Raw genomic sequence first — 26,803 nt, forward strand, 5'->3', positions numbered from 1 at the left:
TGTTTGTTTGCTATGACGTGGCTCCCAGCGATCCACGACAGATGCGTGCGCTTGCAGCTTTAGTGTATCTGAAGTGTTATTTCGGGATGGATGTGTTATAATGGCAGCAGTGGGAGGCATCTGTGACATTGGCCTGTGAAACTCCCTCCCTCATATCTATCTGTCCAGCTCCCGTTCTTGTGTCTCTCTAATACTGAGCAGACAGTTTATAAGAGACTTGTGACTTTGAGTTCACAAGCTTTCTAACGCGGTCTCAGGATAGGTTTTGTTTTTCCCAACAGAATACTGTGCCCTTCCTTTAGAGCAGTAAGTGTATCACATGCAGTGAAGTCAAATTCAAATACGCAGTATGGCAGGGTGATATTCAGACACCTAATCTAGCTTGACAGTAAAATTTGTACAGCATTCTGTTAGGCAGAACTTAGAGTCATAAAATTATATATACTCTATGTACTGCTAGTTTACAGTGGCACAATGGATTCATGCAATGTACCAGCTCACAATAAGATATCTATGTGGTTTGACTAACATAGTTCAGTATAACCTAACATAACCACAAATGTACAGTATCACCACATACCAGCATGTCATTTTGAACACTGAGGAAGGAAAACCTTTAACTGACCTTTAACATTTAAGCCCTCCTGGCCTGTTTCTATAACCTTTACCATAACAGTCAATACTGACTATATTTATTAAAACTTCTATTCAAACAACTTACCTGTTACCGTTTCGGATGTTATCTAATTAACTTAAACTAACACTGACATGAAATCATCACAGATAACAGGTAGATACTCACTGAGGCTGATGATCTGCCTGTCGTTGTCCTGTAGGACTTTGGTGTTTCTGGGAGATCGTCTCTCCTTCAGCTGTCACCTGCCCCATGATCTCAGACCGACTTCATTTGACTAACTCAATAAAGAGAGCTCTCTGCCCTGTCCATAAAGAGAAAGAGAAGGCCAGAGGCAGACAGAGGCTGATTCATATTATCAAGGATGTACTGTATCTTGCAATAAAGCTTTGTTAACAGGGGCCATTTTTGCATCAGTTATGTTAATTAGCCAGGACCTCTCGTCAGGGGGTCTGGGGGGGTCCTTTTTAAAAAAATAAATAAATAAATAAAAATACTGAAAAAAATACTGCTCCACTGTGCAGTGGTTTGGGTTGCTGGTTTGAGCCCCAGGAGGGAGCCCCTCTGTGCAGAGTTTACATGTTCTCCCTGTGTCAGCGTGGGTTTTCTCCGGGTACTCCGGCTTCCTCCCACAGTCCAAAGACATGCAGGTTAATTGGTGACTCTAAATTGGCCGTAGGTGTGAATGTGAGTGTGAATGGTTGTCTGTCTCTATGTGTCAGCCCTGTGATAGTCTGGTGACCTGTCCAGGGTGTACCCTGCCTCTAGCCCAATGTGTGCTGGGATAGGCTCCAGTCCCCTCGTGACCCCGAACAGTATGGGCAGTTATGGAAAATGAATTTGTGAATAAACAAATTAAGGAACAAGCTCTGTTTTGATGATTTTAGTGTACTATTTACAGTTAAGATACAAAAGAAAATCCCAGTGTGAATAACAGGGTGTCTACAGGTATCACACATTATTTAAATGTAATGCTTTTTAAGACCTTTTCAAGACACATGAATATGTATGTGCATGCAGAGGTAGGTTTTATGTAGAAATATGGTTAGTAGAGTCAGTTAGGTTTATCTACATTTAGCCACATTTAAATCCAAGAATAAAGGAAAAAGACAGTATTAGGTTTGGAGGTGGGTTTAAAGATATGTAACATCAAAAATGTATACTTTCATGCAAAAGAGCTTGATTAATTTTGACAAAGAAATTAAAAGATGGGTAAATTAAATTAGATAAAGTGTTTGTGGTAATTAAGACCACACAGATTAAAATTTAAGACTATTTAATGATTTAAAGCCTAAGATTTGGAAAATTTAAGACATTTTAATACTTTTTAAGGACCCACAGACACCCTGGAATAAATGTATTTTTTTTATTGTGGATTAGAAAATGGTGGGCAAGCCATCGGGGCACCCTATTGGATCCAAAGTTGAGTATCACTGTTCTGCAGGGGAATCTAAATATAGATCCCTTTTGTAAATCAAATTGTTTAAATACCAGTAGCCTACAAGCACAGGAAAGCAACTTAACTCAATCAACAGATTATGCAGAGGAAATGGTTTATTTCCATGATAAACATTAGACTGGACATCATTTTAACAAAATGTAAAAAAAAGTGCATTACACATGAACATTGGCAATGTACAGTACAGTACACAAAAGTTAACAAAAAAACAATTAACAAAACAAAATCTTACGCCCAGGTAGGTTTTTCATGTTCTACATTTTCCACTCGTCTCAACCTCGCATGCTTTGGGGCAGACTTGTGCTCTATAAATACACTCTATAAATGCCTGCATCCCCCTTGTTTTAAATTACAATATGTCTTAATATCCTTCCACACAAAGTCCTCAGCGTCTGGCTCTAAAGTAGGATTGTCAGTTTGATGCCTGCTGCCTGGGAATAATGCAATAAAAAAATTCAATCGTTGCCTTTTTTAATAGAGCCTGAAGACGTTTGCTTAAATTAGAGATGGCCCAAAGTCTTTTTTTTTTTCTTTTTTTTTTTTGCTGTGGTACAAACACGAGAACTTAATTATGAGTACTTCTCAATACACAGTAGCATTATCAGTGCTTTTCTTTATATCGACCACATCTGCAAGCTAATGTACTCCATAGCAAATTGTAGAGAAAAATATATACAGACTGGTAAATTTCAAAGACTGAAATCGATCCTATCTAATGTTTTAATGTAAATGATAGTTCTCATTCCAGCAAGGTTCCTCAGCCAGCTATTGAACCAATACAGTGTACCACACGTTTCAACAATATCAAACAAATACAATATTATTATAGGCTATTAATAAATGGAAGTCCATCAAGTATGCGTGTTTTTCGGGGGAGGTGGAGGAGGCTGCTGTGCATGAGCTTATGTGTGTTTGCATACGTTATTATTCTGTGCCGAGTTATACATTTGCAAGGAGCGCGGTTAAATTTCGGGAGTGAGGGTTAAGTAATGTACAAAAAGCCAGACCATCAACACACTCACAGAAACTGTTGCGACGCCTGTGATGCTTTATGATGGAGCTAAGGCCAAGGTTAAGGCACTTAAATACAAACACAAATTCAAAACATGGAGCAAACAACCAAAAGTAGTGCTGTGGTCTGGGAACGCAAACAGAAGGAGTTAGTGCTTAGCACATCGCGTGGATGTCCGGCACACTGATCAGGCCCACCTGTCGACACACTGACAACAACAGGCTTAAATTAGAAACACATTAATAATATATTAAAGGAAGAGTACAACATTTTGCTTATTTGCTTTCTTTCTGAGATGACAGCATTGATACCACTCTCATGTCTCTATAGGCTGTCACCGTGTAACATTTCCCATTTCTTTTAGCTGAATATTTATCAACAACTTCATGGTTATTTTAACATTTTTCACATTTTTGGACATAGTCTGTAGTATCAAATGCTGTCAGCAACTTTGCAAGTGCCTTATGTTACATCATGCTCATGTGAGGGAAAGAACAGGCTAAAGGAAAAACTAAATTACTCAAATCTAACTAGCGGAGCAAACCTGCAGCTCCCTGGGGTCCAGTGAAGGGAGGGGAAGGAACAGGGGGTGCACTGTCGAGGTTTCTACCGATCTAACTAAAAAAGAGCTAAATCTACAAAAAAAATAAATAAATAAAAAAAAATACAATAACCCCATGGTTAAAGATGTTTAAATAATTTGCATTCATTCTTTGCACAGTTTTCTTCTGAAGCACTCAGATCTTTAAACACAGTTATGATAACACTCGCATGTGCTTTTCCTGCGTACAAACAGGCATTGTTCAGCACACCCAGCGTGCCAAAAAAAGGAGGAACACAACATCAGTCAAACAGAGGAACTTGTAGAGCAACACCCTGTGGCACAGCAACTTTGGATTGGTGGCACAATTTAAACAAAACATGCCTCAAGCTGTCTGAACATGTAGAAAAGTAACTAAATAAATGATGTGGAAAAGACTTAAAGAGTTAAACAACCTTTGAGTGCTGGGCTTTGCAGTTTCTTGATCAGTTACTTGCTCTGAATTTAAAAATCAAGGAAATCTCGCATTGTAAATAAAGAATATAATTTCTAATGTTCACACTGTAAATATAAATATTTCAATTTGTAATTTTAAGAGTCGGAATTATAATAATAATATAGAATTCTTAGATCAAATAAACTATAATCACAAGGGTGGACTCTACACTGCAAGCCAAGAGCAGAACTACTTTAATGTTCTCAAATGAATTTGTTTAAACGTAGCTACAGATCTGAAACGTGTCTGTGCGCTGTGTGAACGGATACTAGAGTTGTGCTCAAGTGCTAAATCTATACATGGTTAGTGTGCCTTTGCAAATGTCTGTGGGTTTAGGGAAAGGTAGCTTGTGGTTTTGTAGCTTGTGGCCAAAAAGTTAACTGGGTGAGCCATGTTTACTGTGGGAGCCGCTTAGATTAAAGGGATAGTTCGGGATTTTTGAAGTGGGACTATTGTTAGTTAGTTTTCGTGTAGGAATGCGGAGTTACACGGTTGAGAAAATGTAGCGCCAATAGAAAGGGCAAAGTAAAGCAGTGAAAATACTGTAAATATAGTGTCCACTTAGACTGATATCGATTTTTTTAGGTGGCTAAAAGTTTTGTTGTTAACCCTAATCCAGAGCAATGCTTAGCTGAGTTTCTGGGGTGCAAGCTCTGTCGGTTTCTGCAGACAGGGAGTGCACTGACCGCCATCTACTGTATGTAATACACTTACTATTAATAAGTATCTCATCCACCCATCCATTTTCATCTACTTATGCAAGGCTGGGTCACTGGGGCAGCATGCTAAGCAAAGCACTCCAGACGTCCCTCTCCCTAGCAACTCTTTCCAGCTCCTCCTGGGGGACCCCAAGCCATTCCCAGGCCAGATGAGATATGTAATCCCTCCAGCGTGTTCTGGGTCTACCCTGGGGCCTCCTACCTGCGCCCAGGAGGCATCTTAATCAGATGTCCGAACCACCTCAACTGATCCCTTTTGGCGCAAAGGTGCAGCGGCTCTGCTCCGAGCTCCCTCTGGATATCTGAACACCTAACCCTATCTCTAGGGCTCAACCCAGCCACCCCACGAAAGGAACTCATTTCGGCCGCTTGTATCTGCGATCTCATTCTTTCAGTCACTACCCAGAACTCATGACCATAGGTAAGAGCTGGGACGTAGATGGACCAGTAAATCGAAAGCTTCGCCTTTCAGCTCAGCTCCCTCTTCACCACAACGGTCCAGCCCAGCACCCACATCACTGCAGAATCTGCACCAAACTGCCGATCCATCTCACACTCCATTCTACCCTTGCTCATGAAAAAGACCCCGAGATACTTGAACTTCTCGGACTGGGAAAAAAAAAAAAAAAAGAACTATCCCTTTAATGACTAATGAGATGCAGACTGGGTAAAAAAGTAAGAGAAGACTTTAAATCATGACGGTGATTCACTGGATCTGGCAACAAGATATGGCTTTGGTTACATCAGGAAGTGATCAGATCAGGTGTGGAAAACAAAATTACATTTGAGCTTCTGAATGTTTCCTGACATTTAAATAAATGAATTCCAACAACTTAAAGTATTTCTTCGGTCTTTTTTGTCATTCTTCCAGGCATAAGACGAGAGGTTAGGTCCAATTCAACCAATTTATCATCCATCTGATGAATGAATGCTGCTCACTTAAACTGAAGAATGACACATTTGAATGTCAAAACTTTGTTTTTTTAGTATTTAAAAAACACGACTTAAATATGTTTTCTTTCTAAGCATGTTGATATGTTCTGTAATACTGCAAAGTCATGCATGGGGCTAAAATGAGTGCTTTAAGTACATGATTACAGTAACTTTAATGGAGGAGGTCAGGGTGAACCAGCCACTGAGCAGAGACAACAGAAGAGTCTTTGACCAAAACAGTTCGAGATGCTTGTGGTCCGAGGTACGACGCTTTACAAAGAGGCATAAAAAGGCTCACATCCTTTTTAAAAATGATTATGCTTCCACGTGAAATGCCCTTCCGTGGTGCGGAAGCAGCTGCAGCAGGGAAAACATAAGTGACGGTTAGAGAGGACTCAGCTATCAGCGGTAACATGAGGAGATGCTGGATGCAATCAAAATGGCTCAACTGCAAACATTCATTGAGCTCCTTCATGAATACTGTTGATGAGTTAGGATTGAAAAACATACAGTACACTGACAGAAGCATGTTACTTCAGGTATTTCTCTTTCCATCAACATCAAAGTGCTAGCTATAGCGTTCTCAGTAGTTAAAAAGGAACAACCAGATCTTACAAACCACCACTGTCTCCTATCTTGGGAATATGCCAAACCTGTCTGTTGAGGGTAAAATGGCAGCATAACGCTCATCTCCACTGGGCTGTGGGGAAGTGTGATGATCCTGTATGTGGTGTGGGGCTGACAGGCTCAGAAGAGACCAGATCGGCCTCAGTCAGGTTTAAGGGAGAAGTGGAAGGACACAGGAAAGTCTCAAGTCCTTAACTGGCCAAAAGCGTCCAAGCCTTTAGCGTATGGTCAAAACAAGCAGCCTCATCTTGGTCTTAATGCCAGTAGATAATGACAGGAGACTCTCTGGAAGTACAGAGAGGCCTTTTGCAGCTTGTGACAGTGCAGCTATGAGGCCAGGACATAACAGTACAGGTCAGAGCAGAGCTTCGTTTCTGGTACGACACCACAGCGGCAGTCATCTACAGACCCACAGCCATCATAGTGTACCTGCTGGAGGCATCTCATCCATGTATATGTTAAGGCAGGGGCCCCACTGGGAGCTGGCCCTCCATGGCCAAACTTGGCAGCTTCTCCAGCTGCTCTGCCCTTTGTCGCATCAGCTCCAGGCCAAATTCTATACCCAGTCCTGGCATTTGCAGCTGGGCCAGTGCCTGCTGCTGGAGCTCCACTGCACCATCAGGTTGTAATTCTAAACCTTCAGCCGAAGTCGCACTGATGCCCCCTGCATCCTCCCTCGTTATTTCTCCTCCCACGCCGTCCCCCTGTGGTTCATCCATGTCCTCTGTCTCCACCGAGCTGCGGTCAGGAGGCGTCTCCTCACAGCTCATGGGTGAGATAAGTTTCTGGTGGTTGGTTTGCGGGACAGGTGGGACACCGGGGGTGCAGGTGGCACAGCGGTACAGATGACTACAGGGCTGGACCAAGTTAGGTGGGACAACTGCAGGGGTTTGGAGGGACTGCAGAATTGGGGTGGAGGCAAAATTGGTCCCGGGCGGATCTATGCATATTGTGGGGACAGTGCAGTGGCGGGAGGGGTTAAGGCGGTGAGAACGGCCTCCTGCTGGACGGTCACAGCGCCGCCCTTGTGGTAGACGCAGGCAGTCTTTACAGGACTGATAGGAGGGCTTCACTTTTAAAGGGTTTCCTGTGCTAGCACTGTCCTAAACGGAGCAACACAAACACAGTATATAGTCAGTGGCAGTGGGATGCACAATATTCAAAATGCTTAAAAAAGAAAGCGGTTTAAAACAAGATTGCTAAACACAAAACATGACTTTACCACAGTTAAAAGTTATATTTTCTTAACTCACGTCAAAAGCTGCAGGGCAGCTGCGCTTGGCGGCCAGGCGGTTGCTGTTGTTGGTGTTCAGGTTGGCCAGGCCCAACCGGCTTTCCTCCGTCCTCTCGGCCTCATCCCCTGCCCTCTTCCCATCCGAATTTCCAGGCGTTTGAGCCAAGGCCGCCATCTCAGCCTCCTCTTTCTTGGCCTCTTCCTCATCCTCTTCCTCCAAAGTGCTGATCTCGAGCCTCAGCCTCATATCCTCCAGGGGGTCGAGGCGCCCACACGTCTGAGCTGCCGTGCCCTCGCCAGGCAGGGCTAAATGGGCCATGGGGAAACCCTCGTCCTCCAACAGGGCATCCCTCTCTACGTCTTCAATCTCAATGAAAACTCTTTCCATACCGAGCAGAGGGGGACCCCGCACCGGGGTGGAGGGCTCACTGTCTAGTGCAGAATCTGACAAACGTCTGAAGTAATAGTTATAGTTGAGAGAGTCAAGGGGCTCCATCTCTAGACCCATACCCCTGCAGGGAGAGGCTCCGCAGCCTCCCCAGGCTTCTTCCCCTCTGAGCACTGGTGTCTCCTCCCCACCAGTGCAGTGACCAGAGGCTTGCAAATCCTCTGCTCCCTCCTCATCTGTTCCAGGCCTCCATAGCTTGTTGTGGCGCTGTTTACTGTGAAAGCAAATCATACTTTAGCTCATATATGAAGAAAATAAGTGACTCAGAAAGCTTCAGAAAGCACAACTGACGCCAGCAGATGGTGTGTAATGGATAGATGAAACCTCATTGCTGCACTACAGTGGAAAGAAATACTCCCAGATGCAGGTAGCTGAGGAAAGTGCAAACCTGAGTGAAACCGTAGACCTGCTTACCTTGCGTCCAGGATTCCCTCGTACTCTGCCAGCTGTCTCATGAAACCAGCGTTCGGCTGAGCTATACTCCGTTTCTGCTTGACAAAGTTGTAGGCTTTCTCCAGGGACCAGCCGTATTCCTTCATTGCATAGGCAATTACTGTAGAGGCAGACCGGCTCACCCCCATCTTACAGTGCACCAGGCACTTGGAATTGTTCTTCCTATTGGACAGGAAACACTTCATTTACATCACGTATATTCACAGTGATTAGAATATTTTTTTATCATCTTGTTTTTTTGAATGGTGTTTTTCAGGATTCTGCTGTGAGCACTCCACGTCTCAACTCCAGCCTCACCATTTTTATTTTTACAAACATCCTTTTTTTTTTTTTTTACCTCAGGTTAACATGCTTAGACAGTTGCATAGCAACCAGACTGATTGCGCCATTTCACTTCTCTCTCTCTCTCTTACTCACAGCTGTGTCAGGCATTCGAGAAAAAATGTGTCGTCCTGTGTAATCACAGCTCCAGCACTCGGAGAGAATACATGATGTGAGTCAGTCAAACTGTGACGACTTCGAAACGATGACTAAAGATCACGTCTATTAATAACAAAGTGCTGTGGGGGCACAGTGCTGTTGACTGTTGTTTCTTGGGTAACAGTCTAGTGTTACAGTTTATGATCTGTATAATTTTTCTATCAAAACACGCATCCTACAGCCCCCTCCCCTTTCTGCCCTTACTTGGCTTTGACTATAAAGTTGTAGGTGTCATTCCAGTGGGCCAGCAGGTCGGTGGCATCCTCGTCGTACACGCGGACGTTGTGATAAGAGAACATCCCTGGGAAGAAGTTGTCAATCTCTCTGGTAACATTGAGGATGTAGCCCACTCTGCAACCAGAACACGTCGACATCAATCAGACTAAACATCTATGAACACTGCTTCACTGACTATATAATGAAAATAATGAAAATCATACAGAGACACATGGCTTAAAGATAGCAGCAACTTTCAGGTAAAAAATATACATGTATAGCCTTTATTCAATCCTGTATAAGAATAAACATTTCACATTAAATAAGGATAACACTGTCTGTTAGAGTTAAACTTTCAGCTCACCCGCAGTCACGTAGTTCTTCCAGGTTGGAGGCGTTCCACTCAGAGCCCTACGGAGGCAAAAAGACAGAAACTTATCAGAATAATAGCTGAATATTACTGTTAAGTTAATCCCTCTCATCACTTATGGCCATCTAGAAGTGTGTCGCTGGATTTATCTGTCCTCTGCTTGTATTGTCTTCTTATTTTGCTGTGTTCGGGACGTTTCTGTGCGCAAAGCTCCCGTAATTGCGCACAGGTGAGGTCAACACCAAATAAAAAGGTGAGGACCAGGATTCTCCTCAGAGCAATCCCTGAAGGGTTTGAGGGGAGGGCCAAAATGTACCTATTATAAATCCTGTTCAGGGCTGCAATTAAATGTATCACAATAAGATGGTTGAATCCTGAACCTCCAACGTACAACATCTGGATTTTAAAGAATATGGGAACTCATCTTAAACCTGGATAACCTGAAAACTCTGTACAATGATCAAAGTACTATGCACTATATAAGTTATGTAAAAACTGTATTGCTTGTATAAAATGCCGAAGTTAAAAAAAAAGTGAGGACCAGGTGCCAGAACGTAAGCACCACAAATCCAAAAGGAAGCTATGAAAACTGCGTGCACAGCGCAGTAAAAATGCAAATATAGTGAGTTGAAATGCCAAGCAGACGAAGCTTGTTCCAATTCGAGAGTGAATCTGGGGTTGTCTTTCACTTTTGCTGGCAAGCTCTGAAGGAAAGGATGAAGAGTGACGCAGAGTTGGTCTGTTTTCAGTTGGACAGGTAGGTGCCGCCGGATAGCTTAGTTAGGTTGCTAAAGATTCAGCTTTTCCATTATAACAAACGTAATGTTCCTAGCAGCGGAGGAGGGGCCAAGTTTGAATGTTGTGTCTATAAACGACAACTGACAACTCCTGCTTAGCATAACTGTATGTTACTGAGGTAAGTACTAACAACAGTGTGACAGTGTGTGGGTCTCAGTGTGGAGGAGAAGTTAAGAAAATAATGCTGAAATATGAAAACAGGTAAAGGTAGCATAAAAAAAGATGAATAACCCATTCTCACCAAGTACACATGATCAAAGATAAGTGTGGGCTTGTCCATCTGACCCAGGATCAGAAGCATCTCGTTGTCGATAAACTCTTTGTACTCTTTGAGGTTACAGCTCATATGCTGCTCCAGCTCGTTACGGATCTGAGGACGAGGATTGAACATGAAACACTTTACACTCCTAAAACAACAGCGATACACAGAGAAACACTAAAACACACTGGATCTTTACTGCAGAACAAAGCTCTCCTCTCTGGTTCTATGTACCACACAAAGTTTCACAGTGTATTCCAACAATAATCTGATGTATCGTTTTCTCAAACCTCTAAGTACAGCATTATAAAACGATCTGGACCAATCACACACATCGCTCACTGAGGTGTTGATCTGGCACATACCTCCTTTGAGGTGATGTTCTCCAGGTCTTGAAATGTCATGATGGTGCGTAGCTTGGCTTTAATGAGGCACTCTGTTCTCTCTCGCTCAGTCGGCCTGCACATAATGAGTCAACACATCAGTGCTGCTGTCTGAATGGAAATTAGCATAACAGTGAAACATGTTCCCACAGCTGAAGACAAAGGGACAACAGCTGGTGTCCAAAGCTTTGCAATCTATGCTATGACTAACGACATACACACGACAGGCATGTTAGAAAGCAGCAACAATTGGTGTGTTTGGCCACATGACAGATACTGTTTGGAATCCCCCTCCAGGGTACAGGGTAATTACACAAGAGTGTGAATTTTATCATAATTACAACAGTTATGTTACATGAAGCAGGCTGCTGGGTCTCACCGGTCGACGAACATGGTGGGCGAGTCAGGCCGGGTGGACTCCAGGTCGGTCATAGCGTTCCACTCATTGATGCAGCTTTGCTCTGAGGTGATGCAGCTCTCATAGAAGGCCATCCACGTGAGAGCGATGCCACCTTGGAAGTAGTTGAAGCGGCGCGACACCTCGCATGCCTTGTGGAGGACCTGCAGAGCAGACCTGCAGAGACACAGAGAAAATGCTTTACCATCAAAAATCAGGGCAAATAAAACCCTTGCAGACTTATAGGTAAATTGGTCATTCTGAGAAGTGACCAGCAGGTGGCATGAGGAGGTCTTGAAATCTTTGAATAAACAGTGGCAGAGAGCAGCTCAGGAGAGAAATCACAGTGGTGACCATAGTGAAAAATGATTATCAAATGCCCAGTACTTGTTTGTTATTTTACCAAAGCCAGTAATTTTCTTTTCTAACACTTGATTTTTTTTATTGTTTTTACAAAATATTATATAAAGGAAGAGAAAAAGAAAAGAAAACAAAAAAAACCCTGTCATACTGCCTAAGCACAATACCATACATGATCTAAGTATATCACCGCCCCAAATTTTTAACTATAACCATATGATCATTTACCCATAACTGTACAATTTCAGCACAGAGCCAACGCATGTGTATGATCCACATTTATTGCCCCACATCTTCTCCAACATGGCCGTGCTATAGACAGATATGTTCACTTAATTTGTGGTGTAATAAAGAATCTAATTATATTCTTCCAACAGTGCTCTCTCCAAGTAAAACCAGTAATTATCAATAATTTTAATTTGGTAGATGTGTGAGGTTGAACAGTCTATAGATAATGGTACTTTTCCCTGATGCTGTGTGTGCATGGGATAAAGAGCACCCACACAATGACAAGGCACTATTTAAGGTGTCTACAGGTTTCAGTCACTAACATTCATGTTTTTAAGGCAATTTTAGGATGATTTCTTAACCAAATTTAAGACTGATTTTTTTGGCAAATCATCTATTTTCTTATTCAAGCATTTAAGTTAAGTATAAAGGTAAGTACTACACATGTGGTCCTGTGCAGATGTTGTTTTTTTATGTAGAAATACTATTAGAGTGAGTCAGGTTAATCTACATTTCACCAACAGGTAAGTGTGAGTAAAAAGACACTATTAGTTTCAGTGCTAGGCTAAAAGATTAGTGACATCAGAAATGTGACTTTCATGCAGTAGAACTTGACTCATTTTGACAAGTAGTTATTAAAAGATGGATAAAAGAAATTAGATAAAATGTTTGTGGCAATTAAGACATCTTAAATTCAAATTTTAGACTATTTAATGACTTTTGAAGCCTTAATATTTATAAAACTAAATTATGGACCTGCTGACAAACAAATGAAACCTATCCAATGAGCCATAGCTAGTCTAACACATTTACATATTCACGAAGTCCCAAATTCCAGCAACAAAGAAATCATGTTTACGTCTAAACCCCCATTTGCACAGGACTAGTATTTGTAATAATTGCGGAGGTCTCAACTCTGTGTGAATCTGCCATTCTGTAATTTGTCAATCAAAACTTTCACTGCAAACTACCTACCACATTTCACCAAACACAGAGCGAATCGGCATCTCTGTGATTTGGGGTGGTATTTAGGTCTTCTGTTTTCTCCGCGCCTCGTTTCTGCCTCTATTACAGAGGCTGCACTAGCAATTATAAGAAAGTTTTGACAGCGTTGTGGCTGCAGGAGGCTCATCTCGCGACACAGCATGGACACACATTCGCAGAAAATCCAAGCTCAGATCAATCAGGAGAGTGAGATCTTGAAAGCTGAGATGGATGACGTGACAGTGTGTGGCAGAATTGATTCGGTTTGTTTTATTTACATTTAAAAAATTGGGTTAACACTGTACGTTGCAGCTAGTAGTGCTGTGTAATGTGTTTACAGGGATGACAGAAAGTGTACTTCCAAGCATTTGACATATCATTGAACTTCTTGTGTATTTTTCATATGGACATGACTGGAATGACACATAATTGGTGGTATTTTTTACATACGTACGTTTCTTAAGCATCACACTGATCTAAGAGTACAAACATCCAAGTTTGTACTCTTAGCCCAGTGTGATGCTATACTAACAGTTATTTATTACCTTTTCGTGGTGCTGCTTCTTGATCCCATAATTGAGCTAACCAGGCTAATCTGATCATTCACCATTCTGTACCTTCACACCACAAACACACAACAGTAATCCCAGGTAAACACGAAGGATACACTCACCACATGGCCTGAACCGACACAGGCTTGAAGACATGTGACCGCCCTGCCGTGTTCACGCTGAAGCCTCTGGTGAGGAAGAGGAGGAGAAGGAGGGTCAGTTTGGGTGGAGATGAAGGATGTAAACAGACTGGACACGGCTCGTTCATGGGGACTATTCAGGACACCGGCCAGTGGAACATTCCTCCAGCATACAGAGACAATGTTAACAGGTCAGCAGGAACTGTTCCCACACAGAGAAAGAAAAATGCATGTAGTTCACTCCTCTGCCACCAGTGGGCAGCAAATCTAAAAGGCAGAGAACAACCAAAATACAGCTGGAGGCCTGCAGACACATACTGTACATTACAACCTCTCGCTTCACATTCATAGGTGTACCTTTAAAATCAGCCTGTTATCAGCCAGCTGATTTAAGTACTCCATCTTTAGGAAAGGACAAAGTGAAACTCACCCGTCTCCGTCTAAATGTATGTTGGTATCACTCCACAGTGGCAGCACCATCCCAATAGAGCAATTTTTACTGTAGATCACAAACAGTTACACTTTAACAGATCTAATAATCAGATTAAACTGCACTTAATGTGAGGCTGCGGAGAGAGTAATTACCTGTCCTTGTCTGTAAAGTCCATTCCCAGGACGATGTTTTCCTCCGTATCTTGATGGCCGTTGGTGTAGATGACGACCATGTAGCGCACCCGGTCTGACCAGCCGCTCTCTAACCGTACAGCCTGTGGAACAGAAGGAGAGCGTGCAAGAAACATGCAGTATTCAGTGGTGCTGTCATGTGTAAACATGTGTGACTGCATGATAATCAACAAACTGAAACCGACTCTCAGTAAACAACACTTCCTATTTACTGAATGTCATCAACTTCATGTGTACAGCACTCACACAAACAATGCATACTACCCAAATACTTTAAGTATCAAACTCACCAGCTTAATGCGATCTTCAGACCGGAGGATCTTGAACATGACCTGCAGGTGTTGAGGTAAATCACCTGAAAGTGAAACACACTGTCAGACTCAATGGGAAACTGAATAATTTTTCTGCAATTCAAAGGGTACGTTTACATGCGCATGAATATTCCACCATTATTCTGAATTTCATACGGGTCACGTAAAGACCATATTGCGTTTAGATATTCCGAATTAAGACCTTTGCACACTGAGGCTGTTTTTTGTGTGTTTTTTTAAATCCTTCATCCTAAAAAAAATGTTCAAATTCAAAATGTCAAGACACATTTGTTCCTTCACTTCTTTCCACTGCAGGTACCTCCCTGTCTGTCACCACTCTCTGCAGGCGTCTTGCATTTGACACGATGGCTGAAGGGGCTGAGCTGTCCTTCCTCTCTGTCTCCACACATTCATTTTCTCTGTCTGTGTGTGATCCACCTCCTCCATTACATCCTCCTCCTCCTCCTCATCATCATCATCCAACTAAATATTACTGTTGAAAGTTGGTTATCGGAGTTATGAAAGGAAGCTGTGCGAACTGTTCCTCTCTTTCGTTGTGAATGTGTCCCGCCTCTACATATTCGTCACTGCCTCTTGGTCAAACAGCTCTCTAAAGGTCTTTGACAGATGGCAAGAAACGCAGAAAAACAAACCTGTTCTGAAAACGTTAGACGTACGAAAGTTTCAGAGTCAGGTGAAACGCACCTACTTTTAAACATTTTAAAAGACTTGGATAACAACAAGTTTTTGGATATGCGCAAATATCGCAACAACAACAACCTTTTCAAGAAGGTGGCTGAAGGAATGAAAGAGGGGGGTTGTTTCTCACGGTCAAACAAGTCCGCCAAAAAATCCTGGCACAAGCAACAGCTGTTACACTTTTACATATTTTAACATGATAAACAGCATGTTAGGGCACATTAATCTGCGTATGTGCGGCTGCATGTTAACAGAAATATTAGTGGAATATTCCTTTTCATTGGACTGGATGTCTAAACTGAACTTTACGAGCTCACACAGTGTAGGAGCTTAGCCTATTACTTGCGGCTACATGGATGTTTCACCCGGCCTGACCTGGCTGACGTGATTGATGCCACAGCGTCCTTGGTTGTGTTGAGTTCAGACAATAAACTGCAGGTTTCAGTTGCAGAATAATTATCATATTCATTCAGACCACCAAACACAGGTTGAATAAATGCCCATTTTTTATCGTTCGTTCAAACTGAACACACAGCCTTCAGCACGTTGCACACTGTCCAGCTCTACAGCGGATAAAAACCTTTTGCCCTTCCGCATTGAAACACCTGACAGCAACAATGTTGTTCCTACCTTTACACACTAATGCACCAAATATCAACACAGCACCACCCTGTGTACATACAGAGTAAATACAATCAATGTCTGCTGGGTGAAATGACATATTTGGCTCATACACAACAATCCTGACAGAGAAAATGATTTCCCGCCACTGCAGTAAATAAAACTGCCTTCGGTAGGCTGAAAATATCACCAAGTTCAGACTGAACAATACAGAGCAAACAATGCACACTTTAATAACCGACAGGCTTCACTGCAGAGACACACTCTGGAATTTCTAACAGAAAAACTAAAGGTCAACTACAAACTGATCATTCAGCTTCTTCTATTGTACATTCATTGTTAGTTTTTGTCTCCAGTGGGAGGAAATATGCTCGTGGATTTATCTCAATGAGGACAAGTTTTAACTCTGTGACCTTCCAGCTGTGCTAAGCTAAAGTGTTAGTGGGTAAACACCTGAGTCACATGTGAGCAGACTTCTGACTTGTCCTGCAATTGTCCTCGAATGACTTCAGGCTAAACGAGGACGTGAGATTAGAAATCTATTAAAGAACCAAAAACACTCACAGAGGGTTGTTATTTTTAGATTGTGCATGATTATTCCACATTTTAACGTCACTTTGATGTGCAGACAAACAGCAGCAGCAGCATGGTTGTGTAATAATCATGTCAAGTAGTACTCAAAAAGTGTAAGAGCAGATACTGTCTGTATATTTCTCTGGAATAGCTTTAAGCAAACTGCTTGAGACTTGATCTTGTTTGAACTGATTTGTGAGAATCCCTTGTGTCAAACTGCGGGTCACTTCAGGTCAGACCCAGCGGGGCAACAGTTCCTAACACAATTTAGAATAAACACAGACAAACCCACGGAGAGAGAAAAAGCCACCTCAGCAAATACACTTTTCCTTTTGTCTGGAGCTCATTTGTGCTGAGAGTATAAGCGACAGAACAAGAAACAAAGCTTCTTCTGTGCGTGTTTTGTTCCTACCTGCATGCTTGTGGTGGGTCGGGGTCTTTGGTCCCTGTGCGCTGCCGCCCTGCTGGAGGAACAGAGCGGCTCCTTTGACCATGAAGAAGCTCTCACTGAGGCTGGAAAAAGCAGATGTGGGAAATACGATCAGGGCTTTTGAAACCTTAACAAAAACTTTTTACAGTACAGTGTACTCTATACCTGCACCAGGTTAATAATGTCTAACCAGTTTAACCACCGGTCCTTATGCTTCCTTCTTTTCAAAAGGAGAGTGTTTTGTGAGAGGATGGATTTATCTGATTTGATTCATTTCATCACTCAGCTCAGATATCTGCAGATTCCAGTCAAAAACCTCATCGTCATGGTCGTCACAACCCTTTAGTTTTACCTTATAAATGCACTTTAAACAACACAGGCCATCTTATTTTTGCTTTAGGCTCAAACAAGAAGAAGGTGACAGGTTTAATTGAATTCTTAATGCTACACAGACTTCACTCTTTCAAAATAAAACAATGCAAAAGCTATCGTTCTATGTTTTTTCCGCTTGTGACTGATGCTAGTCTTCAAGCAACCTTAAACCATTAAGGTTTTTTAATGTAACACCAACACTTGACAATGTTTCTAACATCATTACCTCTAATCTAGACGCAGATCCCCTACATACCAGCCTCAGCATATCTAACTCCACAATCAGTCTCTTTCATTACCTATTCTCTCATTAGCAATTAAACCAATGGATTTCAAGGGTGTAAATGTTACACCCTGATGAAGACTCTCTAGTCGAAACATGTTGGTTTATCTACGCATTATCTACGCCTCTGGTGCATTTTGGACTGCCCGCCTGTACTATGGACTTTTACACTGAGTGAGCTGGCCAGTCGTTGTTAGTGTAAGTACCTTAACCCAGTGTAGCACTCCCTATTTTGTCCTCGTAATAAAAACAGACTGACTGTTTTACGTTGACATGGTGGGATTATTTAGGCTCTTTGACTGTTAATTTCGTCTATACAACTGTTCCTGTGTGACTTACAGGAGCTGTACGTGACATTCAGAGCATATGTATGGTTCAAAGTCTGAGCCACGATTGTTTGCACTAGGCTCTCAACATGGAGGTGGGTGTGCCAGTGGCTAGCAGCTAACAGTGCTAACAGCACATACAGTGATAAAAACAAACTGGCACCAGAGGATGGGTGCTATGCTTCAGTGACAATGCCGTTGCTGTGATCAGTGGTAACCACCCATAATCACCATATGACCACAGTGTAGAGCAGTGGCGATTAGCTAGCTAGTAGGATACAAACACACACAAAACTCACATGCACTCACATGCACGCTCAGCCAGATCTTCTACCACACAGCCGACAGAGAAACTTGGATTAAAACACACACAGAGGGAGTATGACTTCATTCCCCTCTCAGGACGCTATTACTCTTCTATATCGTTACACAGAATAGCTGAAAATGACATCTTCAAATTGCTTAAATTGTTTGTTTTGTTCGATTATAACCCCCAAAGCAATTAATTAATTCATTTCATTCTTCATATCTGCTTATCCTCTTGGGGGTCACGGGGGGCTGGAACCTATCCTAGCTGACATTGGGCGAGAGGCAGGGTACACCCTGGACAGGTCTCCAGACTATCACAGGGCTGACACATAGAGACAGACAACCATTCACACTCACATTCACACCTACGGACAATTTAGAGTCACCAATTAACCTGCATGTCTTTGGACTGTGGGAGGAAGCTGGAGTACCCAGAGAAAACCTATGCTGACACGGGGAGAACATCCAAGCACGGCTGAAGCTGAAACCGATGGATGTTTTGCCAAAACATGAAACATCAAAAAACAAATTTTGTGGATTAATTTTCATCTGATCTGCAAATAAAGTCATCATGGCCAAACTGGAGCTAAAACCCAGTTTTAAATCATGTTAGTGTCCAAGAAATGCAATGACCAAAGTTGAGGTACATAAAAACATCTACAGTCAGGATACTGTGCGTACAGTGAGCAGCCAGGTGTAGGCTGCATACTTATTAAGTCCTCACTGGTTCAGCGAGCAGGACAGAGGGCTCATCAGCGGCTGAAAGTCAGCAGAGTCATGACGCAGTGACTTTTACAGCCCTGTGTTTTTATAGCATGATTAACAGACTCTACTCCAGCGGGTTCGCTGACCTACGGCGAATCAAGCGTTACACCGCGACTACCCATATGTGCTCGGGCCTTCAAAACTTCCCTCTCTTGTCCGACCTGTGTTGGATGCAGCAACTTCTGGGTCATGACTTTGTTATGAGGGCTGCAGTGAGGCAGGAGGAGAGCTTTAGTGTCTTTTCTCACACAGAACAGAGTGCAGCTTTGTTTAACCGCAGTCTCATTCCCCTGCTCAACCAACACACACACACACACACAAAGCCTGGTATGACTGAGTGGGACCATCACAAGGCCTTTTGTTTCAGCTCCCCTGCTACGTGGTATCACGGGGTCCTTTCAAACATATGTCAAAGATGTATAGCATGGAGATGACAGTGAATGAATCACAAGGTGTGATGTCAATTATTTAACCTTTAACAAGTGTACGCTACATCTGAGAAAGATTTTCAGAGTAAAAACCTTAAACTCCTGACAAGCTTGATCACAGACGTCTTTTTCTTATTTAAATTTAAAAAAAAGCATAGATAGAGTTTGAATTTAAATGTTCAGCTCCTCTAAAAAGTGTCCACTATGAAGTTGACTATCCACTTTTTGTTTGTGGTGCTGTTACAACTTACATGCGACAGATCTCCCTCCGAGTCAGAGCAGCTTTCTCCACAAAGTGAGGCAGCACGGTCAGCATAGGTTTATGTGAGGGTTTAACAACCAGATGCATCCTTCTAGCAGTTGGCGGACTATTTCCAGTCTAAAATCTCAAGAAAACCTCTCCAGTTTAGTTTCCTCTTCTCAACATCCTCCCATCCATCTTCTACACCTGCGTATTCCTGTCCGTGGCCAGGGGACCGCAGCCTCTTCTAACTTCTCTTGTTGTGGTCTTAGTAAAGCAAGTCCTTCCTCTTTTCCTTCGACAGCTTTCTCAATCCTGAAGTCTCCTCGTCTGCGCTGCCCTGTCCCCCCTCAGTCTCCGCTCACTATCTCCTCTCAACAGCACGTGCTTCGGCAATCAGCTCTCCCTACGCAACGCTCTGCCACAATACCATCATTCATGCAAGCACTAGGAGGCGGTGGAAATGTTACTTGGCGTCAAACTCAAGTCTGACATGCAGAATCCTAAATGAAGACTCTACACGCTGATGAATTACTGAGTCACAGAAACATATTGCTCATGTAGACACTCAAGACAAGGCATGACATGACTGTTTTCAACCGTGAATGACCCCCGCCCACACACACACAATCACACACACACAGTGAGCACAAAGACAGAGTCTGTGCCAAAGCTTTGCTGACACAAATCCTGACTTCTGTGACGACAGGTTGATCAAAGAAAAGCTTTGTAACCGAGGGGGAACAACGGTTTGTGTACTCTGTGTTATGTAACAGAGCAGAAGAAACATTTTTAAAACCTGTCACAATAAATCAGCTGCACTTGGGGCAGGTTTTTGTCCTTGACAACAGCGAGAAACTGCCTGACTGATACTTCTGAAACTTCAGGACTGAGGACAAGACAAGCAGCTCATCACGTGCCAAACAGGGGTGTAACGGTACACTGATTCGGATCTGTAGATCAGTTCAAATATCACTGATCTAATATCATTGATTTAAATACTGATACATATCACCATCTTTAAGATACAGCTTTCTTATGTAATTCTAAGAGGACGGCTGTGTCACCATCTCCTTCCTAAACATTCAAACACTTCCTGTGGCCTAGCGCTAAGCAGACACTGGAAAGCAGCCAAGAAAAAGACAATGAGGATATCTACTGATATCATCTCATGTCACTCACAGGCTCATAAATCGAATCAAAATTGTATTGTGGCAGACTTTGTGATGTCAGCAAATACTATATAGTTGTCCAAAGAATCAATATCATAAAGTGGTGAAACTTGTGATTCACACCCCTGCTGCCAAAGTACTTTCAACAATCACAGCAACATCACTCTTTGACAGTCTAATTAATTGCTTACAGTGAGTCAGTTAAAGTGTCATTGCCAAAGTTGTGTGTTCTTTAAACCCTCGTTCCAATTACTCATCTGTGTAACAAGCACTTGGTATAAACACGACCAAATAATATACATCACCAGAAGCCTACAAGATAAAAATCTAACCTAGAAACTAAGGGGAAATTAAAAAGTATTTTATGATGTCGTCCTTTTTACTAAGCAATGGTTTCTACTTGTACTGTTTACTTTCAGCTTTCCAATGCACTGCAATTTTATTTGGCATAACACTTTTTAAAAGAGCCTCACAAAGTGTTTTACAAATGATTAAAGGTTAGATTAATACTTAAATATACAAAAAAGACAGTTTTCAGGTTTAAAGGGACAGTTCACCCCCAAATCAAAAATACGTGTTTTTGCTCTTACCTGTAGTGCTGTTTATCATTCTAGATTTTTTTTTGGTGTTGGCGATATCGGCCGTAGAGATGTCTGCCTTCTCTCGAATTTAATGGAACTAGATGGCACTCAGCTTGTGGTGCTCAAAGTGCCAAAAAATACATTTGAAAACTCAACAGCAATGTCTCTTTCCAGAAATCATGAACCAGTTCAAGATAATCCACAGATCTTGCTGTGAGCAGTTTCATGTAGGAACTATTTTCTTTCAACTAACCTACACCTGCCAACTGTATCACTGTGCAGAAGGAAGCATGCATCTACTGCTAGCTCACCTAGCACCGATGAACTAGCTAACATTACAGCTCAGCCGAGGAAGACGCTATTAATGTTAAGATATTGTGCTGTCACAAGCATGAACCTCCTGTCCATGAGTAGATGCACCCTTCCTTCTGCACAGTGATACAGTTGGCAGGTGTAGTAGAAAGAAAATAGTTCCTGCATGAAACTGCTCACAACAAGGACGGTGGATTATCTTGAGTAACTGGGTCATGGTTTCTATAAAGAGACATTGCTGTTGAGTCTCTCAAATTTATTTTTTTTAGCACTTTGAGCACCAAAAGCTGAGTGCATTCTAGTTCCATTATATTTGAGAGAAGGCAGACATCTCTACGGCCGAGATCTCCAACACTGTACAACTTGATTTTGGACTGAACTGTCCCTCTCACTGTTACAGCCTGAAATGTTCAATAACAAGATAAACTGTGTTGTTAAGATGACGCTCTTACTGATTAAAATGTCATTTTAGAGTCGTTTCAGTCATACCTGTAGTGCGTCTAACACACAATCAGAGCCTGAAAATGACAGCTTTAAACATCTCTCTCTGCTAATCTCTCCTACTATAGGACAGGCTCATCCAGGGTCAGAAGGCCCACTGATCACATAAACGGGACAAAAAATATAAATACTCCACAAACCAGAAATACAACACGCTTGTATTTCTTTGTAAATTAGTTTGACATCTCTGTAAGAACAGACAGATCTTACCTCTGATTATTTTTCCGCTCATCATCACTTCCAAAATCCTGAAAGACAAAACGAGGCAGAGGATATAAAAGACTGCAACGGTATAATGTTGTGTAACTGCAGTGTCAAATGAATGTCGAGGACAAACTGGGAAGAGGGCTTTACATTTTCTGCCTGTTCTTAAACAACAGCCATCTTTGTTAATCTGATACTTGTAGCAGCAGTCTGGAGAATGTTCCTATTGAGCCCCAGAGTGGATTAGTGAACAGAGACTACTGCACTGAGCACATCTTACTGTAGTCTGGGTCATCCAGAGGCTGACATTCACTGTGAGCATGATACATCGTTACTAGGGCAAAAAGATACGTTTGTTGCGTTCATTTAGGACTGGACCTTGATATGAGATGGTACAGTAGCAACACTGGATGTTGAGCACCATCCCATCGGAATAAAGCGTACCAGCGCCAACTGCTGGTCCTCCCCTGTCAGTGTTGTGATCAGCTGCAACACAGCTGACAGTTGAATCATTAAGACGCCTTCAAACAGCACGAGTTCAGCAAGAACACATCCAAACATCACACTTCTCCTCCCTGCTGGCTGACTCTTGCAAAATAGTGAGCTGTGGTGCAGAAAGTGATATTTAAAATCCCCAAACTTCTCACCAGAGGAAGAATGTCACTGCTTATTTTTGTGCCTCAGTTCAGTCAGCCCACTTCAGAGCATGTAATCCACTTTCCTAAAACTAGAAACTGGAGCACTAACCCTGATGTTTGTCAAATCTGGCATTGCTCCACATTTCAATATTGACTTTGTTTTCAACTAAGATTTTGTTTTTTTCATAGGGGATTTAAAGACACAGTGTGTAAGATTTAAGGGGATTTAGTGGCATCTAGTGGTGAGGACTGCAGATTGCAACCCACATATTAGTGTTCTTGGTTCGAGAGGTTTTACCCAAAAGCCTAAATATCCACAGATGTCTCTTCCTCTCACAAACAAACAAACCAGGTGATTAAACCAGTAAAAACGCTGAATAAAGCAACTTTATGTTACAAGTCAGTGTTTCTCCAAAGGTGTTTGGCATAGCACACCTTTTTTCTCTGATAACTTAAGATCCAGATGTCCAAGAAGTTTTTACTAGCACTATATTTTCAAATGCATATATAATGGGAGACATTAAAAAGTTAATTTCGAGACTGTACAGAAGAATCACTCTGCAAAATATATTAAACAAAAATGGGAGAAAGAATCGCACATACAACAGAGGAGGACTGGACGGAGATATGCGAGACACAGGCAACTACTGCAAACTCAAGGTCCCTGATGGAGTTTGGTTGGAATTATCTTGTGCAATTCTTTCTCAATGGCACTGCGAACAGGTCTACAGAGCCGGAGCTTTTGTTGGAGGCAATGCAGAACGTCACTGGCCAATCATTATCATGTTTCTGGGCATGCCCAAAAATAGAACCATACTGGCAAGATATTGCAGGTGAGAATCATAAGATAGTTGGGATGGATTTAGTCTACTCATTTGCGACACTATACCTAGGAAAAATAACTGAAACTGTCCCACACAAAGATAAATATTTATTAAAGATACTTATGGCAAGTAGCAGGAAAGCCATGTTGATCCTCCGACATTGGCCCAATAACTGGGGATTATAAACGAAATGCACAATGTGGAGAAACTTACTTTTATTTTAAGGCTAGAGATGGAAAAATGTAGAAAATATTGGAAGGAATGGATTGTGTATGAACACCATTGAGAAAAGTGTGACACTGTATGCCAGGATTTAAGTGAAAAATGTACTGTGATTTGACCTTGTGACACCCATGATGACCTCACGTCTGTTTTTTTTTTAAATAAAAAAAGAGTTGCGGAAAAAAAAAGAAGAGTTTTTTTTATTGGGAGCTGAATGATTCGCAGAGTTCTCTTCTTTTCCAAAATGAATGGAACCGGATATTTTAACTGGTAAAACACTGAACAAAGCCGGTTCACATTTAAAAAAAAAAAAAAAATCTGTGTTTTTCAGATGCTCTCGTCGTAACTACGGAGGCTGACGTGAACATGCAAATGGCCCTATCTAGAGCCAGTGGTTCCCACTGGTGCAGCCATGGGGTCCAGATTGGACCGCAGCCCACCACTTGGGTGCCACTGATCTAGAGGCAGTGTTCTGTTTGTCTGTTTTGGGCTTCTGTAGAAACATGGCGGACTCTGTGGATGAGGACCAGCTCTTTATTTAGATACAAACGGCTCATTCTAAGATAACAAAAACACAACGATTCTTATTTTCAGGTGATTTTACGCTAAAATGAAAACGTACTTGTTAAATTATATCCCCCTAAATCCTACACACTGGACCTTTAATGTCTGATTCACAGCCTTAAAGTTGTCAAAGTCAACGTTACATCTCACTGTCAGGAGCTGAACCTGACTGGATGATAACATATAGTCACTTTTTTCATTGTGATGTAACAGTGTGTGAGGTGCTGCATACCTCAGTGACATCACTCATTAGGTGTTTCTTTCTGCAAGTTCATGAACACTTGACTGAACTGTGCTGAGCATACTTCCAAAAATTGCTGTCATTCCCCTTTAAAGTCTCCTCCCCAGCACTGAGGCTGCATTACTACATAAAAGGCCAATAACAAGGAGGGAGAACAACCTGAGTGCAACGCAGCAAATGTTTGTGCAGCAGCAAAATGACCACTTTGTTCTGACAGCTAAACCCAGCAGCCCCCCTCCCCCCCTGCAGGATTTTGTTTACAAATCCGCTCCCACAGCAGCCACAAACAACTCTGTGCTGGTAACAATGCAACACTAGATCAAGTTTAACACACAGCAGCGATGACGGAAGTAAGGTTAACCCTTCCTGCAGGATATTAAACAGCACCCAGTGTGGATTGATAGGGGCTCCTGAAGGCGCATTCACGGCGTCTCTTCGCACCGCGCACACAAAGACCGAGCCCCGGCTTTTCCACTTACCTCCCCCGCACTGCTGTTGGTCGTGCTGGCCGAGGATGCTGCACTGGGAGTGGGGGAGCGCTGCAGAGTCACCAGGGCCATGGTCGGTGGGCTGCAGGCTTGGAGGGCAGCGGAGGAGGAGAGGAGAGGAGAAGGGAGGGGAGGAGGATGTGGGAAGATGCGCCGCTGAGATTGTCTCTGTCACCGGGGAGAAAATGCCTAGTCAGACTCTCATCCAGCAGCACCTGACTCCACAGCCCCGGCGCTGCTGCTCCCGTTCGGTCCTGCTCCGTGCGTCCTCCGGTGTCACCGCGGTCCTCATGAGCGGGAAGTCAGGAGAGATTTCCTCCGTTTGTAGCGAGCCAGCAGCAGCAGACCCCGCGATTTCATCACTGCTGCGCAGACAGACAAACAAAACACGGTGCAGGTTGCAAGCGGGGCAGAAATGACATGCAGCTCCGGCGGACGCCTGTGATTGGCTGGCCTAGTTCGCGTGTGCGCTGTCATTGGGCCAATGTTGTCAAGGTGACTGGCCAGACTAGGAACTCCCAAATACAAATGTTGGTGAAATAATATTCTGCTCGTGTTATGAAACACTGTGAGGTTGACATAATGTCGAGGCGGGCACCAAATAACCATTATATGCACAATCGATTCATCTGCTTATTACAGTCTCTAATAATTATCAGCCTACATAGCCTTACATCATAAACTGTTAAACATGCCTGTCACAATCTCCTTGAGTCCTCGGTGATGTCACCAAATGTCTTGTGTGGTTCAAGCAAAACACAAATATTCAATGTACTGTATATTAAAACAAAGACAACACCTAATTTTCACATTTGAGAAGAATATTTGGCTTTTATCATGATTGCAGATTAGTTTCCTGACAACCAACTTCTCAATTAATGGAGTAATTGTTTCAGCTCTAATGACAGAAGAACCATAGGTGTATTATGAGACAATGGGCCCCTGAGGACAGATATGCAAAGAGCCTTAAAACCTCCCCTACACTGGAGCAAGACAGACTTTAGGCCCGTTTCTACCAAGCAGTACAGTACTGTGCAATTAAGTTTTATACGCTTTATTTCTGTTTCCACTGTGTAAAGTTGTGGATGTTACCAATGGGACTGCCGTACCATCCCCGTTTTTGGTCCCCCCTCTGTTGGGGTACCTAGCACACAGATCTGGTACTAAAAGGTGGAGCTGTGAACACTGCAGTTCGTTGATTGGTCAATAGCGAACAGTCGCTCTGCTCAGGGCTGAGTTGTGGCTGGTTTTATAGCCACTGTTCATACTGTGGACAGTTTTGCATATATTAGTAAACTGTAGCAGTTGTAGTCTGAGAAAAATAATTCACTGTGCCAACTGCTGGCAACTTT

At 42.6% G+C, this 26,803-nt stretch overlaps 1 protein-coding gene across 1 annotated transcript; it reads right to left on the bottom strand.

Annotated features, from left to right (window-relative positions):
* Window positions 1-2,170: 2,170 nt before the first annotated feature.
* ssh1b (slingshot protein phosphatase 1b) lies at window positions 2,171-26,762 on the bottom strand. Its single transcript, XM_050053788.1, has 15 exons — window positions 25,443-26,762; window positions 22,481-22,518; window positions 16,963-17,063; window positions 14,637-14,701; window positions 14,308-14,429; window positions 14,153-14,221; window positions 13,705-13,770; window positions 11,442-11,636; window positions 11,045-11,138; window positions 10,662-10,790; window positions 9,617-9,663; window positions 9,241-9,387; window positions 8,518-8,718; window positions 7,675-8,317; window positions 2,171-7,524 (listed from the first exon to the last, which is right to left on the bottom strand). The coding sequence occupies exons 1-15, from the start codon at window positions 25,521-25,523 to the stop codon at window positions 6,880-6,882; spliced, it is 2,643 nt and encodes an 880-aa protein (XP_049909745.1). The 5' UTR covers window positions 25,524-26,762; the 3' UTR covers window positions 2,171-6,879.
* Window positions 26,763-26,803: the final 41 nt, after the last annotated feature.

Source organism: Epinephelus moara, chromosome 9 (assembly GCF_006386435.1).
Source record: "Epinephelus moara isolate mb chromosome 9, YSFRI_EMoa_1.0, whole genome shotgun sequence".
Classification (NCBI taxonomy): Eukaryota; Metazoa; Chordata; class Actinopteri; order Perciformes; family Serranidae; genus Epinephelus; species Epinephelus moara.

Coding starts and splice junctions, on each gene's coding strand:
- ssh1b (XM_050053788.1), bottom strand. CDS start 25,523: ATGGCCCTGGTGACTCTGCAGCGCTCCCCCACTCCCAGTGCAGCATCC. Junction 17,064..22,480: donor GAGCGGAAAAATAATCAGAG/GTAAGATCTGTC, acceptor TGCTTTTTCCAG/CCTCAGTGAGAGCTTCTTCA. Junction 11,139..11,441: donor CCCACCATGTTCGTCGACCG/GTGAGACCCAGC, acceptor CATTATGTGCAG/GCCGACTGAGCGAGAGAGAA.